This window comes from Scardinius erythrophthalmus (genome assembly GCF_964197995.2).
Source record: "Scardinius erythrophthalmus genome assembly, chromosome: 2".
Taxonomy (NCBI): Eukaryota; Metazoa; Chordata; class Actinopteri; order Cypriniformes; family Leuciscidae; genus Scardinius; species Scardinius erythrophthalmus.
In genome coordinates this window covers 27,003,954-27,023,286 of record NC_138222.1, presented here as the reverse complement: position 1 = coordinate 27,023,286, position 19,333 = coordinate 27,003,954, and the positions used below count along the sequence as shown (strand labels likewise).

General features: G+C 37.7%; 1 protein-coding gene across 1 annotated transcript in view; it reads left to right on the top strand.

Annotated features, from left to right (window-relative positions):
- col4a6 (collagen, type IV, alpha 6) overlaps positions 1-18,778 on the top strand; it is a gene marked incomplete at its 5' end in the record, with an annotated part of 129,212 nt that extends 110,434 nt beyond the window's left edge. Inside the window, 18 exons of the mRNA XM_081389509.1 lie at positions 4,172-4,342; positions 4,638-4,781; positions 4,933-5,055; positions 5,313-5,494; positions 6,652-6,715; positions 6,862-6,936; positions 7,070-7,177; positions 7,293-7,400; positions 7,543-7,614; positions 7,717-7,836; positions 8,558-8,674; positions 8,907-9,068; positions 11,736-11,834; positions 11,940-12,098; positions 12,219-12,335; positions 13,720-13,911; positions 14,107-14,393; positions 17,150-18,778. Of these exons, the coding sequence (XP_081245635.1) occupies positions 4,172-4,342; positions 4,638-4,781; positions 4,933-5,055; positions 5,313-5,494; positions 6,652-6,715; positions 6,862-6,936; positions 7,070-7,177; positions 7,293-7,400; positions 7,543-7,614; positions 7,717-7,836; positions 8,558-8,674; positions 8,907-9,068; positions 11,736-11,834; positions 11,940-12,098; positions 12,219-12,335; positions 13,720-13,911; positions 14,107-14,393; positions 17,150-17,410 (2,561 nt within the window). The 3' untranslated portion in view covers positions 17,411-18,778. The remainder of the gene's footprint in view (positions 1-4,171; positions 4,343-4,637; positions 4,782-4,932; positions 5,056-5,312; positions 5,495-6,651; positions 6,716-6,861; positions 6,937-7,069; positions 7,178-7,292; positions 7,401-7,542; positions 7,615-7,716; positions 7,837-8,557; positions 8,675-8,906; positions 9,069-11,735; positions 11,835-11,939; positions 12,099-12,218; positions 12,336-13,719; positions 13,912-14,106; positions 14,394-17,149) is intronic.
- Between the last annotated feature and the right edge of the window lie 555 nt (positions 18,779-19,333).

Below are 19,333 nucleotides of genomic sequence, written 5' to 3'. Positions count from 1 at the left end.
CTAACAATCTAGCCTCAGAACTTGTTACGCTGCTATAACTCTGATGTGCTTGTGTGCCTTTAACCACAAACACACCTTCTTATATAACAACAGCATCTTTAGTTAGTCATGAAAGTAATGTTTTATGTTTCAGCTGTTAGTACTGTCTAGAATTAGCCTTTACTTTGACCTGGCATTTCCAAAATTGTGAAATATGTTATGTGTTCAACCAGTACAACAAATACAGTGGGGGAAATAATTATTTGATCCCGTGCTGATTTTGTAAGTTCGCCCACTTACAAAGAAATGAAGGGTCTATAATTTTTCTGGTAGGTTTATTTTAACGGATATCAACCAAAAAAACCCCAGAAAAACACATTATATAGAGGTTGTAAATTGATTAGCATTTAATGGAGTGAAATAAGTATTTGATCCCCTACCAACCAGCAATAATTCTGCCTCCCACAGATTGGTTATGTGCACAATCTGTCACTTTAAGAAAGTACTCCTAATGTCAGCTCATAATGTGCATACCTGTCAACACTCCCGTTTTTCCCGGGTTTCTCCCGTTTTTTAGCCCTATCTCCCGGACCCCTCACGGTTTGTTATTTCTCCCGGGAAACTCCCGTAATTTGCATGGCCCAAACTCTTTTATAAGGATAAGAAGACTGAGAGAAAAAGAAATATGAAGATGAGGAGAGAGCAGGTATTGACAAATAATCTAATGACAAGGTTTTAAAGCTATAGCCTATTTCTTATCATTTTTTGGCCTTCAAAAGTCCTAAATTGCACATATATAGATCAGAGAAATCCAAATTTTCTCGGGGGAGCATGCCCCCGAACCCCCCTAACTACAGAGGGCCTTGAGTCTTGTTGCCCAGGGCACAGGAAATTGTTAATCCAGCTCTTGGTGAAGGCGGTGTCCCTGCAAAGAAACCGAAGTACCAGTGTTATATGTGTTTGTTCCAGAGTTAAAAACTGCAGTGCAGTGTTTCTGTGATGTTTTGTTGTAATAAAATGATAAAAAAAAAATATAAAGAAATATTAATAAATTAAGTTATGTTTTCATTTATGGTTATTACAATGTAAATAATACACTTAACACGTGCAGTACACTTAACAGCATGACCCCCCCCAAAATAAGCATCAATCCCCCTCGATCTGGAGCTCCATGCAAGATCTCGCCTCATGGGGTACGGATGATCATGAGAAAGGTGAGGGATCAGCCCAGAACTACACGCGAGGAGCTTGTTAATGATCTCAAGGCAGTTGGGACCACAGTCACCAAGCAAACCATTGGTAACACACTACGCCGCAATGGATTGAAATCCTGCAGCACCCGCAAGGTCCCCCTGCTCAAAAAGGCACATGTACAGGTCCGTCTGAAGTTTACCAATGAACATCTAATGATTCAGAGAAGTCTTGGAAGAAAGTGCTGTGGTCAGATGAGACTGAGGTCAGAGAAATGCTGACTATGACACCAATAACACCATCCCTACAGTCAAGCACGGAGGTGGAAACATTATGCTTTTGGGCTGTTTCTCTGCTAAGGGTACAGGACGACTTAACTGTTTTGAGAGGCCAATGGACGGGGCCATGTACTATCAAATCTTGGACGAGAACCTCCCTCCTTCAGCCAGAACACTGAAGATGGGTCGTGGATGGGTCTTCCAGCATGACGATGACCCAAAACATGCCAAGCGACAGCCAAGAAACCTTAAGGATTTAGAGAATATCTGTAAAAAGGAGTGGACCAATATCCCTCCTAAGATGTGTACAAACCTGGTGACCAACTACAAGAAACGTCTTACCTCTGTGCTTGCCAACAAAGGTTTCTTGTCATGAACTGCATGGAAGCAGAGACGGTAGTCGGATCTAAATGCAGCAATAGAATTTAATTCGCCTTTGGCTAAGCCACACCCTAGAATGTAGATTGACCAATCACAGCGCAGCCAAGAACGAGCTCCGACAGAGGTCCGACACTTTTTCACAGCGCTCCATTGACTTTAACGCAGGCGTCTCATATTTTTGGTCTCGGCAGGCTATTACCGTCGTAGTTTTATCAAAAATATGGTTAAACGTTGTGCCTGGGGCATTTGTAACACAGATACGCGTTTCCCAGAGAGGTTGGAGGGTGGTGTCCATTTTTTTCCCTTCCTAAAACCGAAGTCAAATCCTGACAAGTGTCGTCTTTGGATTAAACTGTGTGTGTGGACGTCCTCACAGTCAGCTAAACCCCTCAAGGATCAACAAGCACACTTGGTGCTCTAAGGTAAATTTTGCTTTTAACCTTACTGTGAAGTTATACTAGTTAGACAGTTTTATGCTGTTTGTTTTAGCTAACTTTGTTATTCAAGATACTTTGTTATTCAAGATAGGATAACGTTAACGTTATGTGTTTGTATCTGGAATAACAAAGTTAGCTAACATCCAGCCGCTAGTCAAAACATACAATCCTGACTTAACTTACGTGATAACTAAACTATCGCTAAGCTTGCTTGCTACTACTAGGACCTTGATTCTTCATTAATTAGGGTAGAGAACTGAAATCATAACCTAAAACTGTCTAACTAGTATAACTTCACAGTAAAGTTAAAAGCAAAATTTACCTTAGAGCACACAAAAGTGTGCTTGTTGATCCTTGAGGGGTTTAGCTGACTGTGAGGACGTCCACACACAGTTTAATCCAAAGACGACACTTGTCAGGATTTGACTTCGGTTTTAGGAAGGGGAAAAAAACGGACACCCCCTCCAACCTCTCTGGGAAACGCGTATCTGTGTTACAAATGCCCCAGGCACAACGTTTAACCATATTTTTGATAAAACCATAGAAGGCACTCAATAAAGAATTCAAAACTTCAGAAAGAAGCCAGATATGAAATTGTTTGTAGTAATTGCATATGTTTGTGTGTTAAAGGGGATCGTGGTGATCCTGGATCCTGGTGGGAAACGCGTATCTGTGTTACAAATGCCCCAGGCACAACGTTTAACCATATTTTTGATAAAACTACGACGGTAATAGCCTGCCGAGACCAAAAATATGAGACGCCTGCGTTAAAGTCAATGGAGCGCTGTGAAAAAGTGTCGAACCTCTGTCGGAGCTCGTTCTTGGCTGCGCTGTGATTGGTCAATCTACATTCTAGGGTGTGGCTTAGACAAAGGCGAATTAACAAAGACTTGGTAAAGCTCAGAACTGGAACAGGGAAAACTCACGGAAGATACATACATTCATACATTCAATAACTGACCCCGAACAAAAGAACACACAGGGTTTAAATACACAGCGGGATGAGGGAACGAGACACAGCTGGGGCAAATGAGCACAATAATCAGGACCATACAAACTGACAAGACCACACACCTGAAACAAGGGAACTAATAATTAACATGACTAGCAGACTAGGACTAACTGAATACAATGAACAAGAACAAGAAACTGAATGTAAAAGCCAAAGACAGAGAAAACACAAACCAGAAACATGACAAAATAACACACCGTTACATTTCTCTACCAAGTACTAAGGCATGTTTTGCTTGGGGATCAAATACTTATTACACTCACTGAAATGCAAATCAATTTATAACCTATGTATGATGTGTTTTTTCTGAATTTATTTGTTGATATTCTGTCTCTATCCGTTAAAATAAACCTACCATAAAAATGATAGACCCTTAATTTCTTTGTAAGTAGGCGAACTTACAAAATCAGCAGGGGATCAAATAATCATTTCCCTCACTGTATCAATAAATGTTTTTTTGTTAACATTTATTGCATCTTTTACATCTTTTAGCGTTATTGTACAACATTGCATCCATTAGCATTTGCTTGTTTTTGGTAATTACATGTTGTTTAAAGTATACTATATGTGAAGTTTTAGCTTCTGTTTAGTTTTAGCTGCTGAGTTCATTTACTATCCCATATAAAAAAAATAAATAAAAAAACTGAAATAAAAAATAAATAAATAAATAAATTTGAGGATCTTTCCAATATTCGTTCTCATATATATATATATATATATATATATATATATATATACATATATATATATATATATATATATACATATATATATATATATATATATATATATATATATATATATATATATATATATATATATATATATATATATAATATAAATGGAATATAAAATATTCCAATATTATGTTTTAACTCATTTCTCCTCCACAGGTTTCCCTGGGCTGAAGGGTATGAGAGGAGATCCGGGGCTTCCGGGGCCTGGTGGAATAAAGGGTACACCAGGGTTTCCTGGTATCCCAGGGCCACAGGGATTTAGGGGACCTCCTGGACCCCCTGGCATTGGAACACGTCCAGGCATACCAGGAAGACCAGGAATAAAGGGTATGAAGATTGCAGAAAGAACTTGTTCAAAATTTATTTGAGTTTTATTGTTGTTTGAAAGTACTCAAGATTCACTTCTTAAGTAATTTTTATCTTGCTTCTACTGTCCCTTAAAACACACTATGGGAATTTGTTATGCTGTGCATTATTAGAAAGACAACAAGAATCTGAGATTGTTTCATATGGCCCTTGTCTGATTCTATTGAAAATGTGCCAATTTTACTTATACTATTTTATTGTGCCGTTATCATGTGTGTCTTTACCATAATGTAGATATTTTTTGTCTGTGTTCAAGGGGTGAAGGGGTCTTTTGGGGTGTCGGGGTTCCAAGGATTACCTGGTTCTTCTGGAGTCCCAGGTGGGCCAGGTGTTAAAGGTTTACCTGGTTTCACTGGGCGGGATGGCTTACCTGGGGAAACTGGATCAAAAGGACTCAAAGGTATATTGATGTCATTTGCAGGACATCTTTTGATATAATTTTTTTCTGGTTAAGTGAAACCATAGAAGGCACTCAATAAAGAATTCAAAACTTCAGAAAGAAGCCAGATATGAAATTGTTTGTAGTAATTGCATATTTTTGTGTGTTAAAGGGGATCGTGGTGATCCTGGTCTTCCAGGTCTCCCTTCTCCTCCGTTACCGGTAGACCGGCTGGAAAATGGTGTAATGGGTGACCCAGGAGCTGATGGACTGCCTGGTTTCCCAGGACCAAGAGGTACAAAAAGTGGACAGACCTTCCAGTTAGGCCTCATTTTCTGAGTTTATAAAAGTCAATTCATGCTATGTGGCATAGACATGTTCATGGACGTGTCATTTATTATACCACAACTTAATTAAATGACTCTTCATAACATCTTAAAAAAACAAGCGAAGAGCTATTTTAAGTTTGTGATGAATGTTTTGGGTGGATGACTCAATGTCATTCAGTCATTAGAATTTCAGTAAAAAGAATTGTGTTTCTCTTTTCAACAGGTGATAAGGGTTTTTCGGGGCGACCTGGACGTGAAGGCTTTCCTGGATCACCTGGTGTTGCAAGCCAAGTAAAAGGTTTTATTGGCCAGCCTGGAAACCCAGGTTTTCCTGGCTCCTCAGGCTTCGCTGGGTCTAAAGGTTCTCCTGGAGTTATGGGCTTCCCTGGCCCAACAGGCCCGAGGGTAAGCATTCTGTATTCAGGCACAGGTCTAAATATGTTAAAGTTTACTAGGGATCCACCAATATTTATATTGGTATCAGCATTTGCTAAAATGTGTTATGTACAGACATATAGTGGCACAATTTAAAAAGGGAAATATTTTAAACGCAATGCAAATGCAAAAAAAATCTTTTCTTAAAGGTCCCATTGCATGAAAATGTCACTATGAGGTTTTTTAACCTTAGTATGAGTTTCCCTAGCCTGCCTATGGTCCCCCAGTGGCTAGACGTTTTGATGGGTGTAAACCAAGCCCTGGGGATTTTTGAGAAAATGGAAGCTCAGACGGGCGAATCTAGAAATTTTCCCCTTATGTCATCATATAGTCATCAGTAGGATGAAAATAATCTTACTTAAACTTTGATTAATATATATACAGAAAGCAATCAAGCGAGAACAATCCCTTTCCAATCACCCAAGCTGTCAATCACACAGCGTGAGTTTATCTGGACACTTGCCAAAACTCGTTATGAAATCAATGACGCTGTTATACTGCACAATTAAGCTTTTACTGAACTTACCTCATGTTTGCATTGGTAAAATCATTAGTGAGAGTGCAGAAGCTGCATTGCAATGATAAGATCTTTTTTTTTACGCGATCAACAGGCTGTCATCTGCTCAGTGCTCATCACTGCAACCTTTTATGTGATGGGAATAGATCTAAATACTTCTCACGATTTGTTAATCCCGATAGCTGTAATAGTAAAAACGTATAATAGCAGTAATAGTAAAAGTTTTCGAGAGAGTTCCACATGTAATGCTAGATATTTCATATGCAAGCATGTCAGCCAATCACAGCAGTGGGCGTTTACACTGAAGTCTCACAGCAGACACGCCCCTTCAAACAGAGTGTTCAAATCAGAGGCTAAAATCAGGCTAGGAAATATACCTTTTATTTCTAAATTATAACAACTTTTGATCTAAAAAACATACTAACATTATAAGGGCACCCCAGGAAACATTATAAAATAATAAAATAATCCATGCAATGGGACCTTTAAAAAATAATTTTTTTTTGTTTTTCTTTATTTTCCCTGTGAAATGACCTGGACGAGTTCTTCTCAGACTGTGAGATTAACTCAGGAAATTGTGTCTTACAATTTGTGTTGTTCTTCACTGCAGGGTGATGATGGTGTACCTGGGGTTCAAGGGTTCCCGGGCACTGACGGACAATTTGGTGCCAAAGGTGAGATCTGTGTAATTCTGTCAGTGCCTTTTAGAATAATCGTTTAAGATCTTTATTTCCGACCTGCACTACATAATGCAAATGCAGGTAGTTGAATAGTAGGCTGAAGGCAGCCATCACTGATGTCCCTAAAAATTATGTTTAAGGTGAGAAAGGGGACTCCTATACATCACCTGGACCCTCTGGACCAAAGGGTGTGATTGGAAATCCTGGATTGCCAGGTGAGAAAGACACATTTTCAGGCTATGGATATAAAATATTTATTTATCAGCTCTTATATATTTTTGTATTTAATTTAATTTATTTTATACTCCAGTCTGGTTTTATAGATAGATTTTTGTCTTTTACCTTCAGGTGCTCCAGGATTTCCTGGTGTACCAGGTGATTCAGGTTACCCAGGAGGCGTAGGATTTCAAGGCCAGAAAGGATTTTCTGGAGAGCCAGGAGTACCAGGATTTGCTGGTATGTGGAAATTTGCTGCCACCCTTATAATTCTGGAGTAATGATTCCAGTTTTTACTTCAAAAGCTGTTTTCTTCCCTAATGTCATTGGTTTTTATTGTTGTATTTATTCATAGGCTCATCAGGCCTCCCAGGCTTTAGGGGGCTTCCTGGTTATCCAGGACAGAAGGGGCGTGATGGAGATGCAGGCCGTCCTGGAACTCCAGGCTCACCAGGAGAGAAAGGTTATTGAAGAACTAGTACCATTTTAATGTTAGATATTGCCAAAACCAAATGTATTTTTTTCAGTTGTAGTTTTTCATCTCTCTACAAAGTAAAAGAAAGCAACCTGAATCCATTTCTGAAATACCGCAAATGTTACTTTAGGTTTTCCAGGCTCACCTGGTTTAAACGGACTCGATGGTCTTCCAGGATCCAAGGGGCCACGTGGAGTTCCAGGTAAATTAATCGGACGAACCTTTGATTATAAAATTCTACATTAAGCTGTAAAACTGAACAAACACCCTAGTGACTGCTTATTTATTTACCATATATCCTCAGGCGTGGTTGAAGGTGGTCGGCCTGGAGCTTCTGGTGTGAATGGCCAGAAGGGAGAGAGAGGCTCATCACAACCCGGTGGACCTGGTCGCCCTGGAGAGAAAGGAATCAGAGGAGACACTGGTGAGACTCATCATGTGGATGGACGACTAAACATTTCTGAATATCTTGTATAAAAAGAAAATAAGGGAAAGAAAATTATTCATTTGAATGAAAAGGAAAGTCTGAATAACTGAACTAAAATAAAATAAAAATAAAATGATGTAAAAATGAATGTACCTAATGGACTGTTTAAATAAAAAATACACCCATTATGTTCAGGTCAAAAATGACCTGTATAGACTTCAGTGTAGCTTCAGGAAATTTACTGCTCTATCCTATTGATTTTGTAGATGAAAATTGGTTAATGCATATAGTTTTTGTAGAAGCATTTTACCTGTCTATATAGTCTACCTGCCACTTATGTGTCAGTGGTAGTACTGCACTTTAACAGTAGAAAATACTTACATGGCCGACATAGTGTGTGTGAGAGAGAAAGAGACAGTCCGTACTCAACAATATTCAAGAATCTCCATTGTCCCCCAGCAAAATTAGGAGTATACAAAAATGTGGACATTCCATAAATACAAACAACTAATATAATCTCTATTATAAAATATGAATAGAAAGAATATTTGAGACATTTAGCCATTTCTTTGAAGATTTGAGTAGGGAATCACACTTTACATTACTTTCCACAAGGCCACTGAGGTGTGTTCTAACAAGAAAATGAGCAATCATGGGGTCATTACTTTGCTGTTTTATTTTCATATGTATTTGATGATTGTGAAATTTTGGCTTTCAGGTCCTTCTGGTTTTAGAGGCTACCCTGGTAATCCTGGCCCCCCTGGGCCACCTAGTCCTTCTAATATCCCAGGTCCTCCTGGAGACCCTGGACTTCCAGGATTAGATGGACGAGAAGGTACAGGACATCTCTGTTCTTTTCTCTGATTCCTTTTTGTTGCTTCTCTAAGACTAAGCTGAACCTTTCTTAGCCTGTATATATCTAAAACTAAAAGATATTTGATCTAGAGGGCTAACAGTTATATCCACTTTGATCTGTTTCTCTTTTACTGTTAACTTCACCTTTTGTAATGGCGGTTGCCCATAGTGTTTGTGATACTGTGAAATCAGTTGAACTGGATCATTTGTAGGTCCCTTTGGCCCTCCTGGCCTGCCTGGACCACCAGGCCCTGGAACAGTCCAAGGAGACAGAGGAAATGCTGGATATCCAGGGCAACCAGGAATGCCAGGAGCACGTGGAGCCCCTGGTGCTTTCGGAGCCCCTGGATTACCAGGCAGCTCTGGTTTTAAAGGTATTCCTTTTGTTATTATTTTCGGTCACAAAGTAAAGATCCGCACACCGGAGAGCTCCCATTCACAAAATTTTAAATTTGTAAATTGTAATTTAAAAATGAATCTGGTAATGTGGTGATGTAATCACATGACATGGAGACTAGAAAAGGGCAACTGTTTTGTATTTCCTGTTAGTCTGTGGAAGGGCCGTAAAGGCCCGAAACGTCACACTTTTAATACATTTTGTAAATGGGAGCTCTCCGGTGTGCGGATCTTTACTTTGTGACTTTGCATTCTATATGAGATTCAGCACCCGTACTTGACTGGGATGTGCGTGATTATACTTCTCCTTATGCTATTTTGTTATTATTTTGACATGAAGTTTCTACATTCATCTTTCTTAATTTTTTTCCAGCCTCATACTCTGTTGTTGAATTTTATTTATAGGAATTCACAGGGCCAGCCCAGGTGCTTTTAGTGCCCTGGTTGAGATGTTTTACTCAAAATGTTCATCTTTCATATGCAATTTCCTATAGTATAACATGAATAGTGATAAACATTAACATAAATATGAAGTAAATAAATGGTGGTGGTGATAAACAACAACTAACAAATCTGGAAGAAAAAAAGAAGCACACAAGAATTTAACAAACTACAACTGGACAAAAGTTGTCCATTCGCTTAGGAGTTTTTTGGTCAAGTAAAAACAAGAAGAGAAGAGCTTTCATTGATTTCTCATCCGCATTTAATACAATTAGGCCACATGTGTTAGCTGATAAACTTGTCCGATTATTTAACCTTGATCTTAATTTAGTAGGATGGATTGTCAATTTTTTATTGAACAGGACTGAGTCTGTGAGAGTCAATGGTTTGCTTTCTTCCAAGTTATGTCCTTCTACTGGTTCCCCTCAAGGGTGCGTTCTTTCACCTTTGCTTTTTATTTTGTACACGAATGATTGTAGGAGCACATTTGACAATAGATATCTGTTAAAGTTTGCAGATGATACTGTGATTGTTAGTCTCCTAGCAAATGAAGAGACATCTCATGGACCTGTGGTGGAGGATTTTGTCTCTTGGTGTGCAAATTGTAATCTAAATTTAAACATATCAAAGACCAAAGACATGATTATAGACTTTGGAAAATCTGCCATTTTAGCCTCTCCTACTGTTATAAATGGAAGGGACATTGAGCTTGTGGACTAATATCGATATCTTGGTATTGTGATTGATAACAAATTAAACTTTAATGCCAACACTGATGCTATTTGTAAAAAGGTTCAACAGCGTATGTTTTTCCTAAGGAAAATGAACTCTTTTAAAGTATGTTCAGTGTTGATGACATTGTTTTATCTGAGTTTTATTGAATCTGTAATTTCTTACTGTGCCATTGTATGGTTTGATAGTACTAGCCTGTCCAATAGAAACAGAATGACTAAACTGATTAAGACTGCTTCTAAAGTAATTGGAGTTCAACAGATATTGCTCCAGGACATTGTTAAGGAACGGGTTGTTAAAAAAGCCTATTCGATTATTATTTAATTTATTTATTATTTATTTAATTAATTATTTGCCCATCACACCCATTATAAAAAGACTTTGTTATGCTTCCATCAGGCCGCAGATATAGAGCAATGGGGGGAAAAACGAAGAGGTTCAAAAACTCATTCATACCAACTGCTATTTTAATGCTGAATAGTCTGTAACCATTTGCCTTTTTTAACCTGTCTACTTGTGCGTTTTTGTGTGTATGTGATGTGTGGCACCTGTGCAAAACTAATTTCCTAAGGGATAAATAAATAAAAAAAACTGAAGCAATGTAACTGAAATATACACCGTGTTATATAGAAATAGGCCCACAGTTAGTGTTGCCAGTAAAGAGGTTCTAAAAAAGCTATTTCAGAATAGTACACAAACATCTATGTCATGAAGAGTTGGTCATTTGTGATTTCACTATTTTTTTCCAAAGCATAGATTAGTGGAGAATGCTAATGGCAAAACGAAAACCTATGGTAGCTGTGCTAATTAACGCTTTATGGTGATGTATTATAATCATGCCACGATGTAGGCATAGTTTAAATTAATCCAACATAACATGTTGTCAACTATTCATTGATGTCAACTTTGTTATTGTAAACATATTGTAATCTAAATGCGTGCAGAGAGCGCTCCATTTAAAATCCATTTAAAAGCTGTCACTCATCTCAGTTCATTGCAATCTCACAAAGTTTCGTTATAGTCAATGAAGCTGTCTACACTGCACAATGAAACTCTTACTTGCATCATGTCTACACTTGGTTTGTTATAATGAGAGGATTCACAAGCGTGCAGAACTTGTGAGTCAGCACTGAAGAAAAACTCTGGTGTTTGAGCGGTAAGCGTATTCTGACTAAATTAAACAACTCTGATTGGCCATTGCGCTCAAGAAATCAACAGGCATGTATGTGATTGGCTTCATTGCTCAACACTGCAAAAACACGTAAATAGAAACCCTTTGAGCACAAACACAAATACATACTGGTTCAGTTTCGCCAATATGATATTATTACAGTATCAACTGATGGTGCTCTTGCTTTCGTTTAAGGGTACTTAGCACCCCCGTAGAATCGGGCCTGCCTCTTGTGCGGTGCCCTCCCTAGGCTTTGGGAATTCGTTTATTTTGTGCTCTCTTTTTCATCTGGATTCACAAGGGCAAAGAGGTGACCCTGGCTTTAGTGGTGTACGTGGACCACCAGGGTTCCCGGGAGAACCAGGATATTATGGCAGGAATGGACCCAAAGGATTAAATGGTCAGTAGATTACTGTGCATTTTATATATCTTAAAAATCGTTTTGCACACCAGTAATAATGTAAATCATAAGCATTCTTGAAACATTTGCTTATCGTCCTCTCAGGCGATCCTGGTCCTAAGGGAGCTCCAGGTCCTGTTTTGTTCCCACCTGATGCAAACCTATTGCCATTGACGGTTCCAGGCCCACCAGGTCGTGATGGGTCTTTTGGTCAGGCGGGAATACCAGGCCAACCAGGCACTCCAGGCACTCCAGGGTTCCCAGGTGAGTGTTTTTTTCTTGTCTTCACATAAGATAAGAAAAAAGCTAAAAATATGAAACTGAAAGTCTGATCAGTTATTTAACCTTTTAACTTCAATTTCAATTCCTCTGAAATTCATTTAGGTCCCAAGGGACTCAGAGGGCCAGTGGGTAGAACCGGTCCAGATGGTCCAGCTGGATCTCCAGGAACTTCTGGTGATACTGGAAATGAAGGAACCCAAGGACCCACAGGAAACCAAGGTACAAATAATGTCCTTTTACCTTTTACAGTTTTTATATAAATTTTGGACCAGTGGTTCACAGGTATGTTTTATTTTTATCATGGACAAAAGGGAAAATAACAAAAACAGATCACAATTGAAATAATAAAAATATACTAACCATATATAAAAGGTTGTTTGTCGGTTCAAACTTTATTAAGATTATTCTTTTATGCTTTTTATTGCATTAAATTGACCAATATTGATCAATAAATCAACAATAAAGACATTTACAATGTTACAAAAGTTTTCCATTTAAAATAAAATTATTTTCTTTTGAACATTCTGTTCATCAAAAAATCCTGAAAATAATGCATGATGGTTTCCAGGAAAATATTAAGCAGCACAACTGTCTTCAACATTGATAATAATAGTAAATGTTTATTGAGCAGCAAATCATCACATTAGAATGATTTCTGAAGAATCATGTGACACTGAAGACTGGAGTAATGATGCTGAAAATGCAGCTTTGCATCACAGGAATACATTACATTTTATAATATATTAAAAATATAAAACATTTTAAATTGTAATAATATTTAATAATATTTCTTTTTACTGTATTTTTTATCAAATAATGCAGCCTTGGTGAACATAAGAGACTTATTAAAAAATATGAAAAATGTTTAGAGACCCTAAACTTTTGAACGGTAGTGTACTGTATTTATATTTCGATATTTCTTAGCAATAAACATTTTTGTGTTAGATGTTCACTTCATGCAAGTGTAAAATTTGGATTCTGGAGCAAAACCAGATGAGAACCATTGATCCAGTGTATTTCTTTTGACTGTTTACTTTGCACTGAAAAATTATTTTTGTCAGATGACCTAAAATGTTCTTTATGTGGTAACATCTAAATTAATTTGTTTTATTCCCATCAAGTCATGTTATTTAATATGACTCAATCATAGAACGAAAAAATCAGGTAGACATTTCAGTAACTGCATATTGTTAAGGTATAAATTTCATTAACAACAGTATATTTTCAAGTGTGTAAGGCAGGGCTTTTCAAAGTCTAAGACAGTGGGCCTCCCTTTTGACACAACTTACCCACTGCCCTGCAGTGTAAACGAGGCCTTATTTCCAGAATAATAACAATTTAACTTTTTAAATGTATTAATTATGTATGTATAATTAGAGAAAATAATATAATATAAAAAACGTATTAAAAAACACACTAATTATTAGGCTATACTTTTTACCACTCTCCTCGCCTCCCCTGGCATGCTCTGGCGCCCCCCTGGGGAGGCACGCCCCACACTTTGAAAACCCCTGGTGTAAGGCAACAGTAGATTTCACTATAGCTTTCACCCATTTCTTCTCCTCCCTTCTGTAATTGTCTTTCAAATTCGCTCAATCCACAGGACTCCCTGGCAAGCCAGGGTTGCCAGGTCTTCCTGCTCCACCGGTGCGCAGTAATGGTATTGGTTATACTTTGGTGAAACACAGTCAATCCAGCCAGACGCCCATGTGTCCTCAAGACATGACCAAGCTATGGGAGGGATACAGTTTGCTGTATGTGGAGGGGCAGGAGAAAGCACACAACCAGGACCTGGGTGAGACACTAGGGTTGCTTTTATATGGGCTTTCAACTGTTTAAAAGGATTATACCATTTTTGAAAATTCTGTTTTGGAATAGATGGATTTGGAATTATATTGTTGTAGATAAGTTTATTGTGCACTGTGTAATATAGACAATTTTGCCTGACACCCTGAAAGATAATTGAATTCAAATTTTCTCTTCTTCGCAGGGTTGCCCGGCTCATGTCTGCCATATTTCAGCACCATCCCCTTCCTGTACTGCACAGTCGATGAAATCTGCCGCTACGCTAGCCGGAATGACAAATCCTATTGGCTGTCCACCTCCGCGCCCATTCCCATGATGCCTGTGGCAGGTCAGCAGATATCTCAGTACATTAGCCGCTGCTCAGTGTGTGAGGCTCCATCCCAAGCAATCGCTGTCCACAGCCAAGATCTCAGCATACCGACCTGCCCTCAGGGCTGGAGAAGTCTGTGGATTGGTTACTCCTTCCTTATGGTAAAATTCAGTTATACCTCAGCCCACATGCACAATCACACATCACTGCAGATTAAAATAGTAGTGCACACACACATACAGTATATGTGTGTGTAAGATAGTGTTACAGTCAAAATAAAATAAGAAAATAACAATAACAAAATAAGACATGTTGGCAGTTAATACATGTTACAGTTAATAATGTGTTCATATAAGCTGTTTACTGTAAATAAATTAATACTTTATTTTTTAAATGTTCATAAATTTGGATTGATGAAAGTTAGCTTAATGTTTTGATAAAAAGTGATTGTCTGTCCAAAAATATGACTTGTTGACTTTTGTACTTACATTATCCCAAATGTTTCCAACAATGTTGTTTAAGTCCAGAGAAATCAGCTATTTTAACCAGTAATGGCCCTTGTCATTGTGTGACCTGCAAATGATGTCATAACCGCATTACCCTCGATTTACGGTTTACTTCCATAGAAACACCAAAGACGCTTTAATATATGATGTGTTTTATTAGACAGGTGAGCAACTGTTTGGATCCATTTATCGAAAGAAAACTTATCAGTTACATACTAGCTCAACACAGTTTATCTTCTTGTTTGAAGCTCTTGTTTTCTTGATTTACCGCGAGCAACATGTTTGTACTATGCCTCAGAAACAACAATATTTTGTCAAGTGGCTAACATAACATAACCAGAAAGAGCCCACAATTTTAATTCATCAAATAAAGTGACCTGTATGAGTAGTAATTCAGCACTTTTTCAGCTGTTTCATTACAATGAAATAAAATAATGTGAATTTAAGTGGTCAAACATAACGGGTACAAAGTTCAAGTTCAGAGAAGGAGGCGGACGTTAAGCGTAACTTTAATCGTTAATTTAATCATAAAATATGCATAAACAACCAAACGAAATGAGCACCAACGGCCGAGTGCGGCATGTAAGCATTATAAAAACAGCAACGCAAAATGTCCCTGGCTATTGGCCCTGCCCTGCTTCATACCACAAAAACATTAATAAAACTTTAATACATTAGCTCATCCAAGAACATGATTTCTGCCCCGTTGGATTGCTTTCCATCGGCTGTGGAGGTGAAAACGATAACTCCCATGATTCCACACTCATTCACGGCGTCATCAAGCTACGCCTTTATTATTGTTTTTAATAAGCGACCTCTAGCGGCGAAACTTACATACTGTGCCTTTAAATTGATCAGATGTGAGAGTAAAAACATTTAATGTTACAAAAGATTTCTATTTCAAATAAATGCTGTTCTTTTGAACCTCTAATTCATCAAGGAGTACTGAAAGTCTACAAAAATATTAAACTGCACAGATGTTTTCAATATTGATAATAGAAAGTAATCTTTCTTGAGCATCAAATCAGCATTTTAGAATGATTTCTGAAGGATCACAGGAATAAATTACATTTTAAAATACATTCAAATATATTCATCAGTTATTTAAAATGTTATTATTAATATTTTATTATATTACTGTTTTTACTGTATATATTTCATCAAATAAATGTAGCCTTGGTGAGCATAAATGTCCTTGCACACTGAGTCCGAAATTCTTGTCCGAAATTTTCGCACGTTAAAAAATAAATACCTCACGTTGTGCCAATCACGTTTACACACTGCCTCCGAAACTTTCGTCCATCATAAAAAAAATCAAATAGGGTTCAATTTTCTGCATTTTTCGCATCTGTAGCAAGCATTTTGAGAGGTGTTTTGACAATTCAGAGCCACCGAATGACGAATACGAAAAAACGCATTTGAAAATTTCGGACTCAGTGTACAAGGACCTTAAAGGGTTAGTTCACCCAAAAATGAAAATTCTGTCAGTAATTACTCACCCTCATGTTGTTCCAACCCCGTAAGACTTTTGTTCATCTTCGGGACACAAATTAAGATATTTTTGATGAAATCTGAGAGCTGGATCACTCCTCCTGCAGGCTTATGGACACCTTAACTTGCTGGCCCAGAAAATGTATTAAAGACATTGTTAAAATAGTCCAAGTGACTCCAGTGGCTCAATCTTTAGTTTATAAAGCGACGAGAATACTTTTTGTGCGCAAAAACAAACAATAATAACGACTTTATTCCACTTTTCATTTCCTTCTCTCTGGACCTCGAGTCTTTTTACGTAGTGTTTAAGCGTAGCGCGTCTGTGTTGCACATCACCACGTATCACACATGACCAGAGTCGCCCAATAGTGAGCCTACGTGGTGACGTGCAACACAGACGCGCTACGCTTAAACACTACGTAAAAAAACTCGAGGTCCAGAGAGAAGGAAATGAAAAGTGGAATAAAGTCATTATTTTTGTTTGTTTTTGCGCACAAAAAGTATTCTTGTCGCTTTATAAACTTAAGATTGAGCCACTGTAGTCACTTGGACTATATTAACAACAATGTCTTTAATACATTTTCTGGGCCAGCAAGTTATAGTGTCCATAAGCCTGCAGGAGTGATCAGCTCTCAGATTTCATCAAAAATATCTTAATTTGTGTTCCGAAGATGAACGAAAGTCTTACGGGGTTGGAACAACATGAGGGTGAGTAATTACTGACAGAATTTTCATTTTTGGGTGAACTAACCCTTTAAGAGACTCAAAAAAAAAAAACCTCCAAACTTTTGACCGGTAGTGAATATTTATCTCAATTATTTTTGATCAAGGTCTTACTCAAAGATGCAATGAACAACGTTTTTTACAATGTCAAACTACCAACATATACTGTAACTTTATAATTTTTGTCTGTCCTTCAGCACACAGCCGCAGGTGCAGGAGGAGGCGGTCAGTCATTGGTGTCTCCCGGTTCTTGTCTTGAGGATTTCCGCGCCACTCCCTTCATCGAGTGCAATGGTGCCAGCGGAACCTGCCACTACTTTGTCAACAAATACAGTTTCTGGTTGACCACGGTAGAGCAGGGCGAACAGTTCGTCCAGGGTCCTACCCAGGAGACGCTGAAGGGAGATCTGTACCGGTCACGCATCAGTCGCTGTCAAGTCTGCATGAAGATCTTGTAGCTTGTGTAGATGCACAACAGGAGACTTTAACTAAAAGAATAAAAGAAAAGATGAGTAGAAGAAGAAACAAACGTCAACTGACTGACTGATTTCATGCCCTTGACAGTGGTAGTATGAAGGGCTGAGGTGTGCCCTTGGTAAATTTGGAGAATATCGGGGTTGGAATGAAAACAAGTGGAGAAAGAGATTTTTACTCTTTATCTGTTTATTATCAACAGTGGTGCTATGTTAAAAATATGATGTTGTATTTTTGTGTTAAAGCTTTTTCCTTAAGTTTTTAGTCATATTCACGGCTACCTCAGAGAGTGCATCCCAGACTCCCAGTGGATGGCACGGAATAATACACCCTTTATTTTTCAGATGAAGCCATGCAGTCTTTTCATTAACCGGTTCTACTGCATTGAATGGATAATATGTTTTGGCTTCAGTAGTCTATATTGGTGCTTTTTTGACTATAATGTTAACCAGATCTTCTGGTTTACCATTCGGCAATAACGGACAAACCAGCACTTTGCAATCTACATGAACAAGTAAGATTGTGCCTCATGGTTGTCACTTGAAATGATTGGTCTAACCCCATAAATATCCTATGAATTGCACTGAAGTTAAAAAAGATGTTGTTCTTTCACAAGATCGCATGCAGCTGATCTAAATTCATCTAATTCACCTAGTGTGCTCAATGATTCTTCTATTATTTTATTGATGAGAACATTCAGACATTCCTCAAACATAAATGATGAGGATGATTAATACCTTGCAGATCATCTCTTGGTCTATTAAGGTATAGGTTTTCATCCTCAATAAATTCACACCAAGAATGTGTATAATGTCATTTTTAATTTTAAAATGTCTTATTTACTGTGTGCTTTGGAGGACTAATTTTGACTAATTTTGAGTTACCCAGCCTCAGAGAGATTGGTTGAAACATAACCACTATGACCACTTAGCCTTTCAGTCTCTCATTGGTAGCCCTGAGTATACATTTTCTTCTTATTTGTGTTACATTTCATTATGTGTCTGGAAGTGGTTAGATTATGGTTTATTAATTTCATCCTCTTGACATATTAAACAATATTTCCACTTTTATGATGTTTTTTTTTTCTGAAATAAAATTATGTACATTTGTGAAGATTGGCCATCACAAGTGGGCAATTTGCTTTATTATATTTTTACTGCTGTAAGACTAAAAAAAGAGATGTATCATTTCAGAACCCGCAGTAAACATTTATTTTAATTAATTCAGACGGTAAATATGAGAGGATGACATTTTCCAGTATTTCATATAGTGATGTAAATGTTTGTTAAATCTGAATGCTCAAAGTGAGTACAGTATACATGAAACTTGTCAAATAAAAGTATTCAAACTTCTAAATGTTGTCTTATATGAAGTTAATTTTATTGTGTACAAAATGTAATGTTTATTGTGACTTGACTGGTGAAATTTCCACAATTTTCTTGTGATGTTGCCTCAGAATGGTTCCATGGACGTATACAGGAAAATACCTTTTGGAGGAACATCAAGTTATGTGCCTTAAGGGCACAATGGTGAAGCTTCTTACAGGGATCAAACCAGCAACTTTCTGGTTACCAGAAGTGATTCGATCCATAACCACTAGCCTATGCCACATTTGCACTTCCACTACTACCTACTAGCAGGTTAACCACCCAGGGAAAATAACTCTGCTAGGAAAGCAGACTCGATTATTAAACTGTTAAAATAAAGAACAACTAAATAAAACCGTTCTGTCTCCGTTGGAACTCCGTGTTGAGTTTATATCAGTAACGTTACATGTTTTTAGTAGTGATGCAATGGGAGGAACGAAGCTTTTCGAAATTGAACCAATTGCAGCAGCGCAAAATGATTCACTATTTTTGAAGGGCTCGAAACACCATAGGTGTAACCTACATATTTTAAAATCAATA